At 39.8% G+C, this 24,794-nt stretch overlaps 2 protein-coding genes across 3 annotated transcripts; one reads left to right on the forward strand and one right to left on the reverse strand.

Annotated features, from left to right (window-relative positions):
• Window positions 1–3,699: 3,699 nt before the first annotated feature.
• LOC144530632 (pentraxin fusion protein-like) lies at window positions 3,700–7,242 on the reverse strand. 2 transcript variants are annotated; one of them, XM_078270275.1, is made up of 6 exons: window positions 7,099–7,242; window positions 6,681–6,745; window positions 6,073–6,355; window positions 5,678–5,841; window positions 5,217–5,499; window positions 3,700–4,991 (listed from the first exon to the last, which is right to left on the reverse strand). In XM_078270275.1, exons 2-6 carry the CDS (start codon window positions 6,742–6,744, stop codon window positions 4,844–4,846), a joined length of 942 nt encoding a protein of 313 aa, XP_078126401.1. In that variant the 5' UTR covers window position 6,745; window positions 7,099–7,242; the 3' UTR covers window positions 3,700–4,843. The 2 variants fall into 2 exon arrangements, with proteins under 2 accessions (XP_078126401.1, XP_078126402.1); XM_078270276.1 differs by having other exon boundaries at window positions 5,696–5,841; window positions 7,099–7,237.
• An 8,219-nt stretch (window positions 7,243–15,461) lies between these two features.
• LOC144529523 (keratin, type I cytoskeletal 50 kDa-like) lies at window positions 15,462–23,291 on the forward strand. The gene is made up of 8 exons (XM_078268639.1): window positions 15,462–15,544; window positions 17,435–18,020; window positions 18,297–18,379; window positions 18,933–19,089; window positions 19,997–20,158; window positions 22,109–22,234; window positions 22,669–22,883; window positions 23,097–23,291. Exons 2-8 carry the CDS (start codon window positions 17,640–17,642, stop codon window positions 23,203–23,205), a joined length of 1,233 nt encoding a protein of 410 aa, XP_078124765.1. The 5' UTR covers window positions 15,462–15,544; window positions 17,435–17,639; the 3' UTR covers window positions 23,206–23,291.
• Window positions 23,292–24,794: the final 1,503 nt, after the last annotated feature.

A 24,794-nucleotide genomic window follows, 5' to 3' on the forward strand; every position in this document is an offset into this window, starting at 1 on the left:
ATAAAGTAAAACATTAGTGTTAGCCCCCAATGCTAAAAGCATTGAGAAGCACACCAAATGGGGTTGTCACAAGTATTTTGGTGATTTAAAAGCACCCTGTTTCTAGTAGATTGCCCCATTACTGAGAATACATCTGTTAGAAGGTAATATAGGAAGTCGACGCTATAACAAGGATAGACTATGTCAGCTAACAGTACAACTATCTCCCATATTAGTTTATAAGGTTAACACTAAAGAAAAGTGAACATTTTACATTAGGCTACATTAAGATTTTGTTAAACCTGATCATGATGCAAATGGATCATAAGGCGAGAGCTTATGTGTTAAAGCAGCTTGTGATAAAGGTTTAGTCACAAACCAACCATTTAGATAATGTTATAGCTGTAGCTTCGTCTTACAGTTTTTCTTGATTGCTTTGACCTGCTTAAAGAAACTGGGATCCATTCGGTTTTCATCATCACTGTCTCAGCAGAGCAGAAGACACCTCTTGCAAATGTGTCAATCCCTTTCTCATTGGATTGACACATTTCCCCAACCCTTTTGCAGAACAGTTAACATGGATGTCATTCAAGCAGTCCAAACTCCATTGTTTTAGCTATGGTAACCAAACAGAAACCATCTGTTCCTAACTATTAGAAACTACCTACATCAGTATGAAATCACTGAAGTACCTGTTTGACACTCCTTCACACAAATCTTCAATTAGCAATCAGTCTGCAGGCCTTAAAGGTGCAGCAGCTGTGTTGTTCTTTGCCAACATGGATGGAAGAGGTCAAAGGCAGATGAGAGTGAGAGTGAGAGTGAGAGGGAGAGGGAGAGGTAGAGGTTGAGGGGTCCAAGGAAGAGGAGTCCAAGTGCGAGGTGGAGGTATAGTTGGAAGGGCTCAGGTTTCTGATGAAATTCGGGCAACTGTTATTGATCACGTTATCAATCATGGCCTTTCACTTAGAGAAGCTGGACAAAGAGTCCAACCTGTTCTGAACAGAAACACTGTCGCATCCATTGTCCGAATTTTTCGACAGGAAAACAGGTAATGTACAGTATATACAAAAATATCTTCAGTGATATACTTTATGTAATTGTTCCCTCATTCCCATTACATGTATTCTTTATAGAATGCAGATCAGGGCATGTTTAATCAACAATGTGAGCGTGACCACCATTGACCGCATCCTAAGAAGGAACCATATGGCTATGAAGCAGCTCTATACAGTTCCATTTCAAAGGAACTCTGATGTTGTGAAGGAGGCCAGATGCCAATATGTGGAGGTAAGGAAACATTACTACAGTAGACTGTAATGCCTTGTCATATCATGCAGTTGGAGTCAACTGGAGTCACTTTTCATTGTAATTTTGCCTTTTTTTTACTTAGAGAATAATGGAGCTTGAAGCTGAGGGGGCACATCATGTTTTCATTTATGTTGCTGAAGCCGGCTTCAATCTCTGTAAAGTGAGGCGACGTGGAAGGAACCTCATTGGGTACAGGGCCACTATCACAGTTTCAGGACAGAGGGGTGCCAACATAACCATGTGTGCTGCCATCTCCAATGATGGTGTCCCATGCCATATCCCCACTATTGGCCCATACAACACCAAGCGCCTCATAACATTCTTGGATGCACTTCATGACAAGCTGATCCCACCTGAGGAGAGAGGGCTGTTGAGGCCTGGCATGCCACTCTTCGTCATTATCTGGGACAATGTGGCATTCCACCACTCTCGCCTTGTCAATGAGTGGTTTGCAGTACACCCTTGGATGATGATGCAGTTCCTTCCAGCATATAGCCCATTTTTGAATCCCATAGAGGAGTTCTTCAGTGCTTGGAGGTGGAAGGTTTATGATCAGCGTCCCTATGAGCAGATGCCCAAGAAATAGGTGCAGAGAAATGTCAAGGTTGGATAAGGCATGCAAGAAGATTTTTCCCTCGGTGCATTGCAAGAGAGGATATTGAATGTGATGTGGATGAGGCCATGTGGCCCCATCGTCAAGACAGAAGAGACTGAATATCAATAGTGGCTATTTCTTATACTCTACAGTAATGTTTACTTTGCTGTAATAGATTTTATTATCTATTTATGTATTTTGTGTAATATTTACAGTATTTCAGTTTTCAGCCACAGTTTGAAAATAAGAATCAATGGAATCAATACAATTTGCATCAAAGCATTTCTGATTCTGGATCCAATTCTTTGCAAGAAGGTAAATTTGACAACAAATGTCACTAGTATAAAAGCTACGTACAGTAATAGACTACAGTGACAAGCAATGGTGCACTGAATCGCACTGAGTGCTGTATTTTGTTGTCCACTGTGTAATGGTGGATTGGAACAGCTCATACACTTGTTGCAAGTTGTGTTGTTTGAAGGCAAAATTAGCTTTTGTTGCATATTTTAAATGTTTTGGCACGGTTAAAGCCTTTTGCAAACAAAATGTGTCATTTTGACCATGAGTGCCACTGTTTCGGCCTGTGTGTTAACTGTTTTGAAAAATGTGGAGTTTGAGTTGACTGCTGTGTCAAAGCAATCAAGAAAAACTGTAAATCTACTGTACATTACATATCGAAACCAATAAATGTCCCTACAACATGGTCTTTTAGTCTCAAAACTGATATAAATTAGTTAAAACAGCCACAATGCCTTGCATCTCTCACTCCCGTAACTTATTGTTACACACACACACACATCAGAATATATATTAAGTTAGCTAAAAACACATGGATAAGGACCTAATGATGCAGACTAGCTAGATAAACATATATGCCACAAAAACGTTTTAGTTCATGAATGAATGAATGATCTTAGAATAGGCTTAAACATAACATTTTGCTTTTTAATTTACTTACCCTGTGTAGACATGTCTGAAAGACGTTTCCTCTTGCTTTCCCCAAAAGAATTAAAGAAAAAGCACCGTTGATTGTTGAGAAGAGGAGTGTTGTGGAGGAAAAAATGAGCTAACAAGATAGCTAGCAATGCTAGCTAAAAACGGCAGGGAAAAGCAGACAGGCTGAGACACTGCTTTTTAAAACACTACAAATCAAAACCATGTATGACAGTTAGACACCCTTTCCCTACCCCCTAACTTTTTAACCGTTAACCATTGGTATAAACATATGTTTCACTACAAAATCTAAATAAGACCACTCAAAAGCTAACAAACTAACAAGCTAGCTAGCAATGCTAGCTAAAAACGGCAGGGAAAAGCGGACAGACAGGCTGAGACAAGGTCTTTTAAACTCTACAAACCAAAACCTGTATGACAGTTGGACACAATTTCCCTACCCTTAACTTTTTAACCGTTAACCATTGGTATAAACATACGTTTTAACTACAAAAATCTAAATAAGACCACTCAGAAGCTAACGAACTAACAAGCTAACCCACGCCAGACTCCCTTTTAGGAATACATGATTTTAAAACTTCAGCAGACTGTGACAGGCCACTCCGGGCAGTCATGGTTCTGGTTCTCACGGACTTCCCTTCCCCTCAGAGGGCACAACAATCCGGGGACTATTGATTCATTTTATTTCTGCGTTTTTTTAATTTTAATTTTGTTTTTATTTATTTATTTATTTTTACCGCTCAACCAGTCAGAACCCTAGAAAGCAATGCGCGTGCACCCCCTATCCCCCTGCCCCTCAAATGCTGCATGTATATTATTACTAGTGCTGTTTTGTGGGAGGAAAAAAAATACACAGATGATTAGCTTTTGTAAAAGTAATTTTTATTTTGCAAGTACAGTAGATAAAAACAACAACAAGAAAAATTACAACACACCCAATGCCAGATACAGCCAAGATACCTATTCCTTAATGTATATCATTAATTTCCCACCTGTTGCTTTCATTTCCCCACAGCTCTGTTAAATTATGCCTCTCTTGTCGCTTTCATGGCACAGAATAGTAAGTATGATCAGTTAATAGAGCTGTATCTCCTAAAGCCATCTCTTTTGCTCGCTGTCTAAATTTGAACAATAACCCTATTTTTATGTTAACTAATGTATTAAACAAACATCTGTGTCAGTTCTACATAAAAGCTTCAGCATGCGATTGTCCTGACCTTGTGATTTTCTTATTCTTTATTTTATAAAGGACAACACACATTAATGAACATTTCTGTAAATGTGCCAGTGTTAGCCAGCCGGCTTATTTTCAACTGTAGTCCTTTGGCCAGATGATTTTACACCATATGACAATGCCAAGTGTTTTACTAAGGGACTGTTCGTTATTTATTTAAGGCGCCACCAGAGGAGTTTTGGGACCTTTAGCCAAAAAAGACATGACCCTCCCCTCGCCAGTAACAAAAATTCTATGACCCTCCAAAACAACTTGGAAAAAAGCATGACCCTCCCCCAGCAATTTATCGATACCTTCTGTACTGGTTTGCGCTTGGCAAATACACAGATTCCCATTGTTTTTTAACAGCCATGACATACATGACTAAACCTCTGCATTCTCATCTGACGCATCAAACTCCTCTGTTATGGTGTGGTGGCCATTTCAGTAGATTTACTCACTAACATTGTTAGTGAGAAACACAATAAGCATGGAAACTAAATGCACACTTCCTACATTACTGCATTACGTCAAATACTAAGTTACTCCTCTAGTAAACTAGTATTCACTTGAAATAAAACAATAAAATATTGAGACCATTCAGCAAAGTGGAATAAACATATAAAAGTCCAAATCTACACAAAACCCGCAATTAATTAGTAAGCTGACATCAAATGTGGCATTTAGGAAATGCCACATTTGGAAATGCCACATTTGGGGGCATTTAGGAAACCTTTATTGCTGTTACCAGCGTTAAAAATAAGTGGACATGAACTGACATGTTTTTACAATCAGATTAGTTTCCCATTGACTTCCACCTCGCACAGTGTCAGGTACTGTTGTCTTCCAGGAATCACAATGTTTACATAACGGCCTTCCATTCCATTACACACAAAGGTTTGGGAGGTCCCAGCTGCGATAGATGAGATAACGGCACATCTGATGAAAAATAAAATGAAACCGAACTATGAGTAAAACCGTGTTACCAGACACAGACTATGCATACATCTTACCACCAGTTGTATTTAAAATGTGATCATGCCATCGCAGGGAAAAATATGTATTTCTATTAGGTAATTATGTAGATATCCAGTGCACTAATGTAATTTACACATCCAATGTTAAATGTTAAAATTTTATATAAGACAGAAAGTGCTCTTATACCTTGGGTTACGGTTGCCATTGTCATTGAGGGAATCTCCAATGCGGATCTCAGCACCATTGATTCTTTCGGGGCAACAATCTCCTCTGTTGGTGATGGTGACATTGTTGATCTGATATGTCTTAAGGAGGTCCAGTCTCCACCATGGTTTTAAATCAATGTTAGTGTGGATACAGGATCCCTGTGCCCAGTTGCTAGCACGATTTCCATCAATGGCCCTTTCAGGGACACCATCCTTAAGCACGGAGGACTGAATTGCGTTTCCGCCTCTAGCAATATTAGGATCTGGACAGAGTTACAAAATGTGTCATTAAAGACATTTTATGGAAGGCACAGACATATTACATGTGTTGATATGAACGAATTTGCTGCCAAAGAACAGGCAATCTTTATATTTGATTGAACTTTGATACAACTGTCTGCTCAAAGTCATTTATTGGTCAAGTTAAAAGGTATAAATTACCAGTTGGAGCAGTGTTACCTTTAGGCTGACCAGTGACTTCCACCTCACACAGTGTCAGGTACTGTTGTCTTCCAGGAACCACAATGTTTACATAACGGCCTTCCATTCCATTACACGCAAAGGTTTGGGAGGTCCCAGCTGCGATAGACGAGATAACAGCACATCTGATGAAAAATAAAATAAAACAGAATTATGAGTAAAACCGGGTTACCACACACAGATTATGCATTAATCTTACCACCAGTTGTATTTAAATTCTGATGATGCTATTGCTGTGAAAACTACAGCTTTCTGTTAGGGAAGTATGTAGATATCCAGTGCACAAATGTCCTGTTATTTTACACAACCAATGTCAAATGTTTAAATCTAATATAAGACAGAAAGTGCTCTTATACCTAGGGTTACCGTTGCCATTGTCATTGAGGGAATCTCCAATGCGGATCTCAGCACCATTGATTCTTTCGGGGCAACAATCTCCTCTGTTGGTGATGGTGACATTGTTGATCTGATATGTCTTAAGGAGGTCCAGTCTCCACCATGGTTGTAAATCAATGTTAGTGTGGATACAGGATCCCTGTGCCCAGTTGCTAGCACGATTTCCATCAATGGCTCTTTCAGGGACGCCATCCTTAAGCACGGAGGACTGAATTGCGTTTCCGCCTCTAGCGATATTAGGTGCTGGACAAAGTTACAAAATGTGTCATTAAAGACATTTTATGGAAGGCACAGACATATTACATGTGTTGATCTGACCAAATTTGTCGCCATAGAATGGGCAGTCAGTGTATTTGATTGAACTTTGAATATGATGTTCTGCTAAGTCATGTATTGGTCACGTTACAGTATATGGTATAAATCACCAGTTCGAGCAGTGTTTAGTTACAAAATGTGATAATGAAGATAGATAGGCACACATGTTACATATGCCTATTAAATACTAAAATGTGAATTCATTGGGTAAATATCAATAATTTGATTCAACCAATTAAAAGAATAATCTCACCAATTTGGCCGCTGGTCTGTCCTAGAACAGCCAACAAGACAAAGACCACAGATGGAGTCATCATCCTGTGGAGGAAGTTCACATTAAAAAAAATCTTTTTTTAATAAACATTAAATTAAATACCGAAGCATTATTGTCAAGTAGAAGGTATTTAGTGTATCCCCCCCCCGCTCTCCATTGAATTGTATTGCATGAAAGTGCCTAAATGTCAATTTTGTCTGGTAGCAAACAACAGAAAAATGCTTAAATGCTGCTGTGTGGTAATATTCACTACCAACAAAGCTTTTTGGGGATTTATTTGGGATCCTTACAAACCAAGACCCTAGAAACTCACGCAAACAGGACTGCTCTACAATCAGGGGGAACCAATGGGGTTATACAATGTATTAAAATACCTTGAAAATCTGAACATACTCACTCTCTCTGAGAACAAATTCCCCAGTCACAAGGCAGGCGAGGCAGAAAGGGTTTCCTGACAGTGCTTCAAACTAAAGGTCAACTGTTTAAGGCAGAAATGTGCATCTTCTCACATACATGGTCTGTCTTATATAGCTGAGCCCTGTTTAGGGAGTTGGCCATAATTAAGTCTTTAAAACAAAGGGAAACCCAACGGACCTGTCAGGTTTCCCCGTAGGACTGTCAGGAGGAGCAGGAATGGAGCCTGACCTGTCGGCTTCTCCTGTTTCCCTGGTGGACCTGACGGGCCAGTCCTGTCAGTCCACACGGTGCCCCAAGGAACAGACATCCAGTCGGACCACAAACGTGACGATTAAGAAACAGCTCACGACAGGAGGGGTATGTTGAGATGTCATCACAGTTGAGGGGCTGAGAGATTATTTTCACTGTTAATTAATCTGTGGATTATTTTCTGTATGAAAGGTTTAGTTGTTTGGTCTCTTAAATGTCAGAAAATAGTGACAAATGTGGATCAGTGTTTCCCAAAGCCCAAGATGACATCCTCAAATCACTAGCGTAGCCAGAAAAGAGACTCTGGGTGTGCATCAGAAAAACTGGGTGTGCAACATTTATGGTGGAATTAATGTGCACCTCCACACATATTTAGCAACATAGGCCTTTATCTCAGCTGCCCAGTCGGTAGATGTTATTTAGATGGCATTTGGCCTAATCACTCCTGAGGGCTATTTCACAAAAGCCAGATAGCAGATTAAGCCGGGATTTCCCAGTTATTCTGGATGACTTAAACCTTGAAATGGTTTCACGAAAGCAGAGGCACCTAAATTACCATGGAGATTTATTCTGTGCAGCTAGCCTGCTCCTGACCTCCTAACAGCCAGGATTTATTAATCCTGGAGCCTTTTCTGTTCACTCAGCAGTGGGTTTACCTTATTGTTATCAGCCTGCATTAAAATACAACAGGTAGAAATTGCTGTTCAGTTAAATACTGTTAATATTTTAAACATGAAAGCTGGCTCTGTTATTGGCACAGAGCTGGAGTCACTCACAGCAACTGCAGAGAAACGGACCAGGAGTAGGATGCTGGCGATCATGGACAATGACCGCCACCCAATACACAGCATGTTCATCAAACAGAGGAGCATGTTCAGTGGCAGACTTCTGTCACTGTCATGCTCAACAGACCGGTTGAGGAGGTCATTTATCCCCAGGGCCATCCCACTATTCAATACCACACAAAGAGGCAGGGGAGAAATGGACTTTTCAGCATGAGCCTGTCTCTCTCAGCCCCTACCATTATATTACTTTGTCTGCTGTACACCTGACTGTCTTACAGTCTATATTAGCCCTCCTCCACAATCTGGACTGTGGTCATAACATCTACTTCTTATAACTTATACTCTGTTATATATTGTTCTTCTATTATGTTTACATTCTTGTCTTTTCATAGTCATTGTTAATATTTAATAATAAGCTTTTGCACTGTTCAATCCCTGTACTGTTCTCTTTTGCACTACCACCATCGCACACACTCTACCATAGCACCTTTAACTCTTTAAATTTCTGTGAGTACTTTTTATAACTCTTTAAATTTCTGTGAGTGATTTTTATGTATGTGAGATATATGTGTGTATGTGTTTGTTGTGTTATGGTTGTCTAAGCTACTGGATGCCTAAAATTTCCCTCGGGATGAATAAAGTATCTATCGATCTATTATTTCAAAAATGATTCATGTTACTGTGGCGCTGTTATATTGCTGTATGAAGACTGCTGTTTATATTGTTAGAAGTGAAGTGGTGAATATATTAGGCTATGGCAGTTGTTGAGATAATTAGAAAAGGCTGATAAAGTTGCAAATGTGTTTTAAATGAAGTCTGCGATGAAAGGGCAGTATATAAAGTCCTATACACGTGTGTTTCTATAATGGTTCTAACAAAGGCCGACCGGTCAGAGACCAATACATCTTTTAAGATGATTTATTTCTTTTTCTATTCTTTAACAATAAAGGATTGTGTAGGCCTATGTAACTCTTCCATGGCCATTTTATTTGCCACTCTTAGCACACAATGTGTGTTCTGTCCAGTGAACTGGGACTATAATTTGAGAGGATTAAACAATTATAAAACCTGTAATAGTCACTGGACCAGTAACTATACAGTATAGGCTACTGTACATTAATGTTACAACAGGGAGAGTGTTAGGGTTAGGGTTAGTTGAGACACCTCAATGGTTTTGACCTTTTATTTTGCTGGGAGAGAATAACTGATGAATATTCTGTTACAGTCATTGTTTACAGTGTGCATTCAGTGTATCACTTAATTATCTTCATAGTCTCTAGATTTTAGAGTCCAATTTCTTCAGCGTCTTTATTTTCTATGTCCATATATATGAGGAAGCAAAGCATATATGTGAAGAAGCAGACTCGGCCTCTATAATAAAACAGCGAGAAATTGTGTGGCAGACAATAGCGAACGGACTAAATGATAGCCTAAAAATATACATTTACGAACCACTTCTCTTAACTGAAACCATTCTGCCCACTTTTAATGCAAAATATGCAACTGTTAATGTGTGCAAATGATTAGTAGCCCAACTCCTTGAATGTGAAAAATATGACGGTTTCTATTCTTCATCAGATGTGCTGTTATCTCATCTATCGCAGCTGGGACCTCCCAAATGTTTGCGTGTAATGGAATGAAAGGCCGTTACGTAAACATCGTGATTCCTGGAAGACAAGAGTACCTGACACTGTGTGAAGTGGAAATCAATGGGAAACTAAACTGATTTTAAAACAATTTTGTCAGTTCATGTCCACTTATTTTTAACGCTGGTATATGTAAGTTAGCGTATTCGATGTGTTCTGGCTTTGCAAACCGAGTATATTTTTAGTAAAATACTTGGCATTGTCATATGGTCTAAAATCATCTGGCCAAAGGACTACAGTTAAAAACTAGCCGGCTGGCTAACACTGGCACGAAATGTTAATTATTGTGTGTTGTCCTTTATAAAATAAAGAATAAGAAAATCACAAAGTCAGGACAATCGCATGCTGAAGCTTTATGTGGAACTGACACAGACGTTTGTTTAATACATTAGTTAACATAAAAATAGAGTCATAGAGATTATTGTTCAAATTTAGACAGCGAGCAAAAAGAGATGGCTTTAGGAGATACAGCTCTATTAACTGATCATACTTACTATTCTGTGCCATGAAAGCGACAAGAGATGCATAATTTAACAGAGCTGTGGGGAAATGAAAGCAACGGGTGGGAAATTAATGATATACATTAAGAAATAGGTCTCTGGTCTGCATCTGGCATTGGGTGTGTTGTAATGTTTCTTGGTGTTGTTTTTATCTACTGTACTTGCAAAATAAAAATACTTTTACAAAAGCTAATCATCTGTGTCATTTTTTTTCCTCCCACAAAACAGCACTCATTGTTTGTTTGTCCAGACATGATTGGCTCTCCTCAGTCAAGTCAACTTTCTTGTCAATTCTGCAGAATGTGCCAGATATACAGAGCAATTGAAATTAAAGCTGCAAGCAGCGATGGACGGGCCCTCACGCCTCTGCACGCGTCAGAGTTACCGGCGGACGCCGCTCCTTGCGACCGTGCATTTGCACGGCACTCAGACACTGCAAATCGTCACCAATGAAAAGGGAACTCCCTGCTGAATTCAATGATACCTCACACAAGACTCTACGTCATACGGTTCATTAGCTGTGAAAAGGGGGCGTGGCCAAAGCATAGGGGTCGTGGCAAACCTTTACCAAATGCTATGAAAGGGGGCGTGGTCTGAGTAAGTGGGCGTGGTTAACGTAAAGGGGGGGTATAAGTTTCATGTAAATCAGAAGATGTTTGTCATATAAGGCAGACTTCCTGTTGCCAGCGAATTGACCAAAAGTCAATTCTGGCCTGTAGATGTCCTCAGACATGGACCCTTGTCAATGGTGAGAAATTTCGTGCAGATACGACAACGTACACTCAAGTTACAACAAGTTCTTTGTTCATCGCTAAACACACAAAATGGCCGCCACGCCATACCCACACCGTTTGACGAAAAGTTTTTCTTTTAATAACTTTTCATCTTTAAGGTGTTGAGATGGTACAGACCGAATTTGAAGTCCATCGGATGAAATCTCTAGGAGGAGTTCGTTAAAGTATAGCACGTATAGTTTTGGGCCTACTTCCTGTTGCCACTAGGGGGCGCTATGACTTTAAGTCACTTTTCTCTGGAAAATGTCCTCAGAGTTAGAGACTTATGAATCCTGAAAAGTTTCGAGCCAGTTGAACAATGTACACTCGGGTTACACCCACTTCCTGTTTCGGCAGCGAAAAGCACAAAATGGCCGCCCAGCCACGGCCACGCCCTATGACGAAAAGTTTTTCTTTTAACAACTTTTCATCTTTAACGTCTTAAGATGGCACAGTCCAAATTTGATCGGATTAAATCTCTAGGAGCAGTTCGTTAAAGTACGACATGTGGAAATGGCCAAAAAATGGCTTCCTGTTGGGTTTAGGGTATGGTTCCAAGAGCTTTTTTGTACGTCTTGACATGCTACATACGTATACCAAGTTTCGTGAGTCTACGTTAAACGTACTGCAGGGGCTAAATTTTTGTAACTCTGTAGGGGGCGCTAGCGAGCCATTTTTGTGCGCCTATTCCTGAAACCCTTAAAGGGATACTTCACCGATTTAGCATTAAGCTTTGTCTCAGTAGAAACACGGTAGTATTTTTGAATGACTGTGCCCCTCCCTCATGTCCCTCTGAGACCAGAGATCTCTGTATTGTGGGTCTGCAAACAAATCTTTGCCCGCCTGCTATGGAGACTAGCGGTGCTGCTCGAAGCCTCTGGCCGGTGAAGGGACATCATCAGCGGGGAACGTTGAACAAGTTTGCCTGTGGAAAACTAACGCTAGTCGGCCACCTGTTCCATCAATCCTGCTTGCAAGTGTCTGCTCATTAGACAACAAACTGGACTACATCCAACTTCAATGAAACTCCCCACGCAAGTTCACAGACTGCTGTGTTTATGTTGTTGTGGAAACAATTGCTGTATCGGACTATCCAGCTACCAGGTTACCAAGTCCAGGGTGTTACGTTCTCTTGTAGGAAAGTTTACATGTTGATGGAAATGGGGGAGAACAGTCTTGAGATCTGCATTGTTAAAAACCCTGGCGATAATGAATAATCTGTCTGGGTAGGCTGTCTGTAGCTCACTGATGGTAATAAATCAAGTGAGAAGTAGGGTCATTTTCTGCTGAAAAATCTGAATACAGGTTTAAGGCACATTCGCATTTGCATCACTTCACCGAACCAGATGCTCTGTCCATTCATTATATAAAGTCTATAGAGAGGCGAAGTCCCTGTGGATCTCATGGGACCTTAATTCAGAAATGAGGAGAGGCTAATTATGTTTTGATCCCAATTGAATTGAGCCATGGATTACAAATAAGATGTTCGTCAATTTATAAGTATATATATTTATTTAACTAAAGAAAGTCTCAGTTTGCCGTAGGTTTGTCGTATCACCGCTTAGTTTAGTGTGAAACCGCTCAGTGAACTACTGGCTACCTGGCTTATCTCTGTTTCACAACACATGTAACGTTCTTTTACTTGGTGTGTTTTTTCCAGCAAAGTTTTATCAGCAGAGAAGTGTAAGAACAAGCGAGATTCTCTGCTTGTGTGAGTAACGTTACATCCTGGTACGATACACACAGACATCGTAGTTTCAACGAGACGTCATCCATGCGACTTTGAAGTGTGTAGTCTATTACGTATTTTCACAGTATTATACTCCAACAGTTTGACAATAAACTGAGACTTTAATGACTTGCAAAATTACCTTTTAAACTGACGAACATCATTATGGGCTCTATTTTAACGATCTAAGCGCATGGCGTGAAGCGTCTGGTGCAGGTGCATTTAGGGCATTTTGCTAGTTTGACGGCGGAAAAAAAGGGTCCGTGCGCCGGGCGCATGGTTCAAAAGCGTTGTTCTTAGTGTCTTCATTAATCAGAGGTGTGTTTTGGGTGTAACATGCAAAACACCAAGTGTCATCTCCCATTCCCTTTAAAAGCCAGGCGCGTTTGTACATTGGTGCATTGCTATTTTGATGGAGGATTTGCACTGTAATACCTTTATTTGTAATCTTCTGCATGTGTGTGTGTGTGTGCTGATGCACATCCCTGTGTGTGTAACAAGCATAGTGTGCACGCACTGTGCACAAGTCTAGGCACATTTTACTAATTTGCTATTAAAATTACATTGAAATGCTGCGCTATTGACTTTAGACCAGGTTTTTGTTGGTCAATGGCGCGATCACTTCCCGCTGCCTCAAGATAGCAATACTCCCAGAATACACCTGAGCACACCTCCCTGTAAGACCAGCACACCCATGGGCGCAAAGATGGGTGCAGGTGCATTTGCTATTTAAACGACGTGGGCACTGGACGGGAAATTAACAACTGCGTAGGTCTTAAACTAGCAAAGTTACTGTAGGCTAGAAGGAGCTACAGACATGAAAATTTTCAGCATAATTGATGGTAATGTGCTAATACTTCCCATAAAATATGATTCCATTTGGCCTGATGGTGATGCTATAACTTATGCCAACATTTTGAAGGGCCATATCCCTCACACAGTGAGTCCGATTGACTTAATGTTTCTCAAAACATGTCTACCTCAATGTGTTCTACAACTTCTGCCATAATGTTTTTTGCATTATGTGAAAAGCAGTAAAATAAATACAACTTTCTTGATTCTATGAACACAACAACAACAACAACTGAGATACACATTTCTGCTATAAATGAGCAAGATTGGTCATAGAAAATGGCTGCATCAATCAAATAACTTGATAAAGGGTGGGGCTTAGCAGAGAATTGCCCTAATATTACCCTTAACTCAGATTCTTCCACAGCAATCCTGCCTAAAATAGATGGAGACATCTGACACCAAGACCTGAATGTACGGTACACTCCAAGTCTTGTTAAAACCAATGAAGGGGGGCTAAATAACGGAATTTATAAGTTATATTGTAAAATTTATTTACAATATAACTTATTGAAATGCTGCATCTATTGTAGTGATAAAACAGGTGTGTGCTTGGTTTCACCACTTTTATCTATACAGGATTAAACCATCGGAAGTGGTTTTGTGAATCTAGAAATCGCTCAACGCTGCTTATGGCTTTGACTTTGGTGATTGAGCTGCTTCATAGGGGCGGCTATCCTGGAATCAATTAGTAAGCTGACATCACATTTATATATATGGTATTTAGGAAATCTTTATTGCAAGGTTGTAAACAGTAATTTTCGTTTTTTTGCATCCTGCTGCTCCCATCATCAGCCAGGTGATATTTTTTTTACTAAAGCAGTATATGAAATCAGATGTATTACCTACCACCATTTAGTTGTTTTGTGTTATTTAATATATTTATAAAATAGCTGGTCATGCCAGATGTAATTATTCCACTCATTTTTTAAACAATGCAATTACCCGTTTGAGTGCTCCTCCTGCCCCCCCCCCCAGCCATCTCCGCGTATGCGGTCAGACCCATCTGCTAGGGGGCCGAGACTGAGAGCTACATGGATAAATATGCACCAAACAAGCCACTTTGAAATTTTGCTCTTTTCATGAATACAAAAGTTGGGTGACCCCCCCCCAGAATAAAAAATGGGTGACCCTCCCCTCAACAAAGAATAAAAAGACATGACCCTCCCCTATTTTCATCTGGTGGTCCATTCCATAAATACCCAACGGTCCCTAAACTATTAGAACTACAACCTTCTGTTGGCCGAGAAAGGGGTTGAACCCTCGAATCACCGCTTGCAGCTACTTTATTTTATTGTCTTTGTTTTGGCAGTTGTGATGTTTAGTCAAGATTCATCGTCTGCTTAACGTTTACCAGAGAGTCTTTATAAGCACTTGTCCATGTTTTGCTCCAGTGCATATATTTTTTACATTCAGCCAATCTCATTCCCAGCCCCCCTTTTTGTGTCAGAAATGTTTTCTCATGTATAAAATGTCTTCTCTTATGTATTAAATGTTTAGTTTTATGTTTGTTTATGAATTACATGTTTAGTTTTATGTATGAAATGTTAAGTAGAGTATGTTGTGTGTGGACATTGGACTGGAAGCTTTGGATGAAATGTCTTTTGTGTTGGTGTCGTGTAACTGTGAGCGATGGGCCACTTAGTGGCATGACACATAAAATATCATTCATACAGTAAGTCTACGTATTGTGTAAAAGAAACAGCAGTTACTTTCTGTGTGAAGAGTCTGATGCTGATGGATGGAGGATCAGGAATGAGAGCCTGACCTGTTGGCTCCTCCTCCTTCCCTGGAGGAGCTGACGGTCCGGTCCTGTCAGTCCACACGGAGCCCCGAGGAACAGACATCCAGTCAGACCACAAACGCCTCACAGCTCACAGCTTTGCCCTCAGGTGATCACAGCTGAGGGGCTGAGAGATTATTTTCATTGTTGATTAATCTGTGGATTATTTCCTGGATGAATGGATTAGTTGTTTGTTCTCTAAAATGTCAGAAAACAGTGACAAATGTGGATCAGTGTTTCCCAAAAAACCCCCAGATGACGTCCTCAAATGTCTTGTCTTGTCCACAACTCAAAGATATTCAGATTACTGTCAGAGAGGAGAGAAGAAACTAGAACATATTCACATTTAACACACTGACATCACACAAGTTTACCTGTTTTCTCAACAAAAAAAAAGACTCAAACTGATTAATAGATTATCAAAATAGTTGGAGATTAATTTAATAGTTGACAACTAATCGATTCATCTCTGCAGCTCTGGTTTTTAGTCCTCTAAAATCAAAGGAAGTTCTGAGTGCCAGGCTTCCTTTTTTATTGCCGAAGAGAATTATTTCAGTCTCATCATTGTTTAAAAAATTACTTTTTTTTTGCATCCATCTGTGACATGATAATGTAGCATTTTGGTGAATCTCCCACTAATGCAACAGAAAAACTGACAAAAGCCTATTTTGTATAATTAAACATAAAGCTAAAAAAAACTTTAAAGATTACTGTTTTAACGTAAATAATCAAATGGCGAAGTTGCAATGGGAAACTGTGGAATCAACGAATTCAGTATTTTTTCAATACTTTGAACCACTTCAATCACTTAGGACTTGTTATATGTTATAAAAGAGACTTTTATGAGACTAGGTCCGTTGAAAAAGTTTGTGTTGCAGTTTGTTTGGTGTCATGTTGCATAATGCCTGTACGATGAGAGAAAGTGTCAGAATGTAGGTGGAGTGAGTGTGGACACTTTCTCTGATTACGATGGATTCAGCCTGAAGAGAAAGAATGAGGATGTGAATGTAGATCTAATTTTTGCAATGTTTCTGAGCTGCAGTGAACACATGACAGAACCAGTTTTGGGATGTGCGACTGTTTAAACAGATCTGCATTGTTGCACAGGCAGAACATCCGCAGAGGAGAAAGAAGTATTCAGATTACTGCAGTAAAGTTACTAATACCAAACTGTAAAAATACTCTGTTACAAGTAAAAGTCCTGCATTGTAAATGTTACTTCAATAAAAGTCTGTAAGTATCATCAGGAAAATGTAGTTAAAGTATTAAAACATTTTAGAAAGTGTAAAGGATCCAACCAGTTGTGTGTTTAATGTTCTGATCATCTCAGCTGACTTGTAGCCGTTATATTGTTGGCTAGTTTCATTTAGAATAAAACATCAGATTTTATAAACTACATGTGTTTTGTGTGCAGGAATCTTAATGTGTAAAGTAACATATAACGTGTAAAGTAGTGGAGCAAAAAGTACAATATTTCTCTCTAAAATGTAGCAGAGTAGAAGTAGAAAGTGGCAAGAAAAGAAAAGACTCAAGTAAAGTACAAGTACCTCAACATTTGGACTTAAGTACAGCACTGGAGTAAATGTACTTAGTTACATTCCACCACTAACAGTGAACAGGTGCAAGGTGAGGTGATGTACCCCCACCCCCAGGCCTTAATCTGAACTCAAAGGACTGTAATAAATGCAGCTTTACATATTCTGTGTTGCACATCCTTCATGGGCACCATAACACTTTAATTCACTGCGCTGCTAACTTTTCAACTTTTCAACATACTACAGCACTTTAACACACTGTATTACACACATTCTTACATACGTCTGTATGATTGCTGTTGTTTCCTCTTGCACTGCAAGTGGCTGGTGGAGAACAGTTTTTCATTTTATATGAAAGTATACAAGGAACCATTACAATAAATAATTGAGAATCTGAAAAGTACAAGTACAAGTACGTAAACATTTGTACTGGAGAAAATGTACTAAGTTACATTCCACCCTAGTGGAGACCGCCCCAACCTGCTGCACCGCGCCTATTCAGCTCCGACCAGTTTGCTCTCTGGGCCCCGGGGCTTTATGTGACCCACCAGGCGAGTTTGGCATCCCTCCCCCAGCTGCATCCACCCCCTCCCCTAAGCATAAAAGGAGCCTCAGTCCCAGCAGCTCTTCACTCTCCGCTCAGAGCAGACAACCAGCTGACCCTCAGCCATGACCTCCTTCTCCAGCCGCAGCAGCCTCATGTCCTCCTCCTCCTCCTCTCGCCGTGTCGGCAGCATGGGAGCCGGCAGCGTGTACGGAGGAGCCGGAGGGACGGGAATCCGTGTCTCCAAGGCCTCCTTCTCTTCCTCCGGCGCCGGTGCTGGCGGTGCCTTCAACCTGTCCGACGCCGTCGACATCTCCGACAACAAGAAAGTGGCCATGCAGAACCTCAACGACCGCCTGGCCACCTACCTGGACAAGGTGCGCAGCCTGGAGAGGGCCAACGCCGACCTGGAGCTGAAGATCAGACAGTTCCTGGAGAACAAGACCAAACCTGCATCCCACGACTGGACCGCGTACTATGTCCGCATCAACGACCTGCAGGACCAGGTGAGCACAGAGACTCTGAACTCTAAGGGCATTTTCTCAATTTTTACATATCTTCTTAAAGCTTTAGTGCGTAACTTTGATATTAATGAACATCCTTTACATTCAAGCCATTGCCAAATGAGTTGCTACAAAGATAATTAAGACGATTAGCTGCACACAATAGAAATGTTAAAATATTGGTTTTTAAACTTTTTTTTCTTATGTTAGTTAAGTTTTATAACTTGTGTCTTTTTGTAAAATTTATAGTTAAAGTTCATAACTTTTTGAACTTTTCAGATCAACTCCGCTACTCGTGGAAATGCCGGCCTTGTCCTCGCCATCGATAACGCACGGCTGGCCAGCGACGACTTCAGAGTCAAGTGAGTGTGTGACTTTGTGTCTTTCAACATGCCCCCCCGCCCTTTGTATGACGTAACAACATATGTCACACGGAGGCCGCTTGGAGAGCAGAGGTAAAGTGGGCAGGGCAGGAGCGGGGGATTGAAATGGAATGCACCTGCCCTTGTTCACTTTCAGACCAAACTATACGGATCGACCGTAGACCTGTAACAAATATTACACAATTGTCTAATTGTCTTTTTTTTTATAATCACGGTTTCTTTGTTTAATCGCAATTAATTACTAACATTAGCTAAGGGATATGACTGTTGATGGTAATTGTGGGTTAGGGTTGGGTTAGGGTTATCAAGCTAACAATGAGCCCTTTGAAGGTCGATCTCACCAAGTTCACTTCAGTTTTTCAGACCAAAGGAACGAGGGCAAGTGCTTAGGCGAAGTGAATGAGGGCATGTTGAACCACCAATGAAACGCAGCCTCTGTTTCCTTTAACGTCCAGGCATCGTCAGTCATTAACAAAATCATTTCAACACTCAGGTGAGTTTCTGGAATTCATTCTCATGTTTGTGTATTCAGGTATGAGCACGAGCTGGCCATGCATCAGTCGGTGGAGGCCGACATCGCCGGGCTGAAGAGAGTCCTGGACGAGCTGACTCTGGCAAGATCCGACCTGGAGATGCAGATCGAAGGTCTGAAGGAGGAACTCATCTTCCTCAAGAAGAACCACGAGGAGGTGAGAGCCTAGATTGCCTACTTAATGGATGAAAATGCATATTTTATATGTATATATAAATATTCTACTTAAGTAAGAGTACTAAGACTTTGATTAACTTTTACTTAAGTACAAGTAAAATTACCGGTGAAAGTAAATGTAAAAAGTAGCTCATTTAAAATTTACTCAGAATAAAAGTTACTTAGTTACCGTTAAACATACTTTTTTATATTTATACTTCAATATCTTATTTATACGTATACGTATTTCATTAAATCAAAGTCTTTTGTGATTTGACACAAAACCATTTAGATACTTTTCCAAAACAAAGTTAGAGACCTTTTTCTATTTACTTTTTTTAATGGATGTGATTTAAAATGTTGCAAAGTGCATACTTCTGCATACTAACTTAATAGTTAAAGTACACATACAAAAAAACTACTCAATTACTGTAACATGAGTTATTGTAATTTCTACAGTCCACCTCTGCACAAATGTGATTTGAAGTCAAAAGAATTACTATTTAGAAAGTGGCTGCAAAGTTTTGAGAATTTTTGTGCATCATAAAGTCCTTTCGTAAAATTAAAATGAACGCACAAAATCCAAGATGGCCGACTTCCTGTCAGGTGAAATAAATCTAAATTTTGTTTTATACATTCCTAAAAATAAGTTAAATGATCCCACCAAATTTCGTGAACATCAAATAATCTTTATCCGAACCATGGTGTGCGTTAGGGGGTGCTATGGAGCCCGATGGCCACGCCCCTGAGCCCAATCACTGCACAACTTTGCAATTTTCGCCAGATCTGTCATTGACCTTCTTTGTTTTAATTGTCGAGCATCCTAAGCCCCTCAAAAATGACACTTTGGTGCTCGGGCGCTAATGAAAAGATTAAAAGACAGAAGTTTAACAGTCGTCTTCCTGCAGGACCTGCTGGCCCTACGGGCCCAGGTGGGAGGCCAGGTCAACGTGGAGGTGGACGCCGCTCCACAGCAGGACCTGTCCGCCGTCATGGCCGGAATCAGAGAACACTACGAGAGCGTCGCCAACAAGAACCGCGCAGAGCTGGAGTCCTGGTTCCAGACCAAGGTGAGACAACAAAGTCCTGTTTCCTGTCCTGAATGGGCTCACTGCTGCCCCCTGTTTTATTCTGAAGTTTTAAAACTTTGTTTTTTTTAAGTTTTATAACTTTTAGTTTTTAGTTTTTAACTTTTATAACTTAGGAAAAAAGCTAAAATGCTGAACCTACCACAAAGTCCTGTTTCCTGCCTTGTTTTATTGATCTGAAGTTTTACTTTTTTTTAAAAAACATTTTTAATCTTTTATAAATTAGGAAGTTTTTATAACTAGTGTTTTGTTGCTTTAAAGTTAAAAACTTTTTAGTTTCTTAAGTTCTTCTGTTCCGGACCACAACAGTTTATTATTTTTTATTGTTTGTAAGTTTTATACGTTTCAGTTTTAAAGTTTTAAAACTTTTTTAGTTTTTTAAGCTTTAGTTTTTAACTTTTATAATTATGGAAGATTTTTGGAAAAGGCATTTCCTGCAGAAAATGCGTGTGAATGCTGAAAAGCTAAAATGCTAAAGTGAAGTAGTGAGGATAGTTGGAAACTTGTGAATGGTTTTATGAATTTCATTAAAAAGTTGAATTACACCACTAATGTAAAAATGATTTGGAGTAAGGTTTTTTGAAAAGCTGAACTGAATTGTTGGCTTCAAAAGTTCAAAAATGCCAAAAGATGTAGAACATTGGTACGGTTTGAATGTATTTTCTAGAAAGTATCCAAAAGTACTTGAATACAAGCATAAACATCCTTAAAGAACTTTTTTGTTGTTGTTTTGAAGTTTTAAAGTTTTAAAACTGTTTAGTTTTTTAAGTTTTAGTTTAAGCGGAGCTCCTCGGAAATTAAAAATGAATTTCAGTGTAAATCGACTAAACTATAAAAGTTTTATCTTATCATTTAAGTTCTAGTTTTACTTTTTTTTTAACTTTTATAACTTTTGTTGTTTTGAAGAAACTTTGTAGTTTCTTAAAGGTCCTATGACATGCTGCTTTTTGTATGCTTTTATATAGGCCTTAGTGGTCCCCTAATACTGTATCTGAAGTCTCTTTTATATAGACCTTAGTGGTCCCCTAATACTGTATCTGAAGTCTCTTTTATATAGACCTTAGTGGTCCCCTAATACTGTATCTGAAGTCTCTTTTATATAGACCTTAGTGGTCCCCTAATACTGTATCTGAAGTCTCTTTTATATAGACCTTAGTGGTCCCCTAATACTGTATCTGAAGTCTCTTTCCCAAAATTCAGCCTTGGTGCAGAATTACAGCCACTAGAGCCAGTCCCACAATGAGCTTTCCTTAGGATGTGCCATTTCTGTGTGTGTAGCTATTGAGGAGGAGAGGGGGGGGGGGGCAAGGTGGAGGGTGGGTGTGTGGCCTTGACCAACTGCCACTTTGCTCGTTTGAAAGCCATGATGTATCTCTCTTTCTCATGGGTGGTCCAAATTCTCTGGCCGGGCAAAGCAGAGAAAGGGGAGGTAACCTTTCCCCTTATGACGTCATAAAGGGAAGATTCCAGATCGGCCCATCTGAGCTTTCATTTTCTCAAAGGCAGAGCAGGATACCCAGGGCTCGGTTTACACCTATCGCCATTTCTAGCCTCTGGGGGACCATAGGCAGGCATAAAAAACCTCATAAAGTGAAAATTTTATGCCATGGGCAAGTTTCAGTTTTGAAGTTTAAAAACTCTTTTAGTTACTACTTTTGTCTTGTTGTGAAGTTTTGAAACTTTTAAGTTTTTTTAAGTTTTATAATTTTAAGTTTTGGAGCTTGAAAACTTTTTAGTTTCTCAAGTTCTGGTTTAGGATATTTTGAAATTTGAAGTTTTAAAACTTTGTAGTTTTTTTAAATTTTAGTCTTTAACTTATTTTTTGTTTCTTAACTTCTGCTGTTTCGGTGATGTTTGTCAGATAACTCTACATCCCGCTGGGCTCTGATACCCTGATATTTGATCAATAACATCATTGATTGTTCTTCACAGTCAGCCGAGCTCAACAAAGAGGTGGCCGTGAGCACCGAGACTCTGCAGACGTCCAAGACTGAGATCTCAGAGGTCAGACGAACTCTTCAGTCTTTGGAGATCAAACTGCAGTCTGAGATCAGCAAGGTAAGAAACCACTAAATCTCTCAACTTCATCAAGTCATCAAATGTAGCATTGGTTCTGCATTTTGGGATCAAGTCTAACAAAACAACAACCCAACAACCCAAAAATGATCCGAAAAGGTTTCCCTTCAGTCTTTTATTAACGACTGAATTCTGATATTTTAACCCTTAAAGTTAATCGTTTCCGTGCTAATCAATGACGTGCCAGGAAAATAGAGATAAGTGAAGAAAAGTTGATTGCATAATTTTGACGATGACTTTCATTTGAGCTTTTCCTCAATTTGGTTCCTTTCTGGCAGAGTTGGCCTTCTGTATTGGTTTGAATGTAAAAGGTTTGAGGTGTTGTGTAAGGTACTAAAGGGCTGTCTTACTGTAAATCAAAGTGATGGTAATCATTGAACACAGCTGACCTGACTGTCCTCCCTCTTCCTCAACAGAAAGGAGCTGTGGAGGCGACTCTGGCTGAGACCAAGAGCCGCTACGCCAACATGCTGGCAGGTTACCAGAGGCAGGTGGAGGGTCTGGAGGCGCAGCTGTCCCACCTCAGGGCCGACCTGGGTAACCAGAGGGCCATGTACGCCGAGCTGCTGGACATCAAGACCAGACTGGAGATGGAGATCGCCGAGTACAGGAGGCTGCTGGACGGAGAGAGGTGAGCTGAGGGAAAAGTTCAATGAGCTCAATGTGTTGAGCCACTAACTCTTCCATCTGTAGTTGGTGACCAACTGTTGGTCTTGTACAGTACAATATAGTTTTGAATGTTACTAACGTTTATCTTCATAATAATAATAAAACCCATCAAGTCTCATCAGTCAAAATATTAAAAAGTCCAAATAAAATGAGTTATTTATTTTCTGTTCTGCAGCACCACCGCCACCACTACTACGAAGACGTCCACCACAACCAAGACCTCCAGGGTGGTGGTGATAACACAGGAAGTGGATGAGTCTGGAACCGTGATCAGCAGCAGTTAGATGCCAATGGAACCAGAATCAGATGCTGTAACGTGTAAACTGAGTCTGTCTCAGATTCTTTAATAAAGACGAAGTCTGACATTGTTTTCTGTGGTTCACGTGTTTTTATTTCACACTGACGGATCAGCTGCTGCTGTCTACATTCTTTGCTCACACAATATTTAGTTTATTTCAATCGGGTTAAATCTGTAGGAGGAGCTCATTAAAGTACAATGCCTGCAACTAGACAAAAACATTTAAAAAAGCAAAGCAAATTCAAAATGGCTGTCTTCCTGTTGGGTTTAGAGGATGCTTCCAAGAGGCTTTTCTGTCGGTCTGGTCATGATTCATATGCCTGCCACGTGTCATGCCCCTAGGGGAAACATACTGCAGGGGCTACTTTTCTGAAAATTTGTAGGGGGCAGAGATCGGCCAATTTGTTACACCTAAGAACAAGACCCATAAAATAATTTATTATATGTTATTGTTATTATTATGTTATTTTTGGTCAACTTGACAACAATTTGGGTTTACAGCTTTAAATTATGAAAAATACTCTTGATCTGTTGATTGACAAAGACATACCATCATCAATTAGCTGCATAAACCTGAGTGGAGCTGCTGCGGGTTTCTGGTATTTAGTTTCGGACCAAGATTACATTTGTCTTTGATGTATTACATATACAAAGTCCACATAGGGATGGACGGGTCAAACAATCTCAGGACTTTCACTCGGGACGGAGCTGATTGTGTCCCGTGTGAAACCAAAAGTCAATATGGACTTAATCCACAATCCGTAAATCCGTAATTTACTTAACCTAGATACTCAGATTTCTGAATGAGCTGAAGTTTTCTGAGAGATTTTTTGTTTCGGGGAGAGGAGAGCTAAAAAAAAGAAAAAGACTATTACAGAAATCTGCATGAAATTAAAGTATGGATTAGTTTATTTCAGTCCTGCCTGGACATGAATCTTCTGATCCTTTCTAGTTTTAAGAAGGCAGACTTTGTGATATGATGTGGCTCGTTTTGACATGGATTTCTGACTTGGTTTTTAGAGACAGAGAGTTGAGCTGAGCGCTAATACACAGCCTTCCTTTTTTTGCCCCTATAACAATTATCTCATTTTTGTCTGCAATTAGCTGAAGAAAGTTCAGCACATTTATTATTATTTATACACACTTTTATTCAGTTACAGAGATAATTAATGGGACTGAAGATGTTTGGTTACAGATCAAGATACATTTGGGTGTCATCTGCATAAAGACATCTATTGGTATTGTTGTTGTATAGTTATTATTATTAACGTATGTCTCTTTTCAGTGATTACCTCGTCCTGCAGGAGCAACCTTCAGAAAACATCCATGAAATTGGCTATGATGTTTTGGTAGCAATCTGACAAACGTTCTTAGCACAAAACATGGGAAAACTGCATATTTTGACCCCTTTCTCCCTCATCTAATATCTCAAAGTCTATACACTCTAAAGACATCAAATTTGTGACACATGGTCCCTAAAATTTTGCCCACAAGATCCCAAAACATGGTCCCAAAAGCACCACCATGTGGCCACTTCTTAAGCCCTTTGTATTATGTTTAGTAACTTGTGAAACA

Source organism: Sander vitreus, chromosome 15 (genome assembly GCF_031162955.1).
Source record: "Sander vitreus isolate 19-12246 chromosome 15, sanVit1, whole genome shotgun sequence".
Lineage (NCBI taxonomy): Eukaryota > Metazoa > Chordata > Actinopteri > Perciformes > Percidae > Sander > Sander vitreus.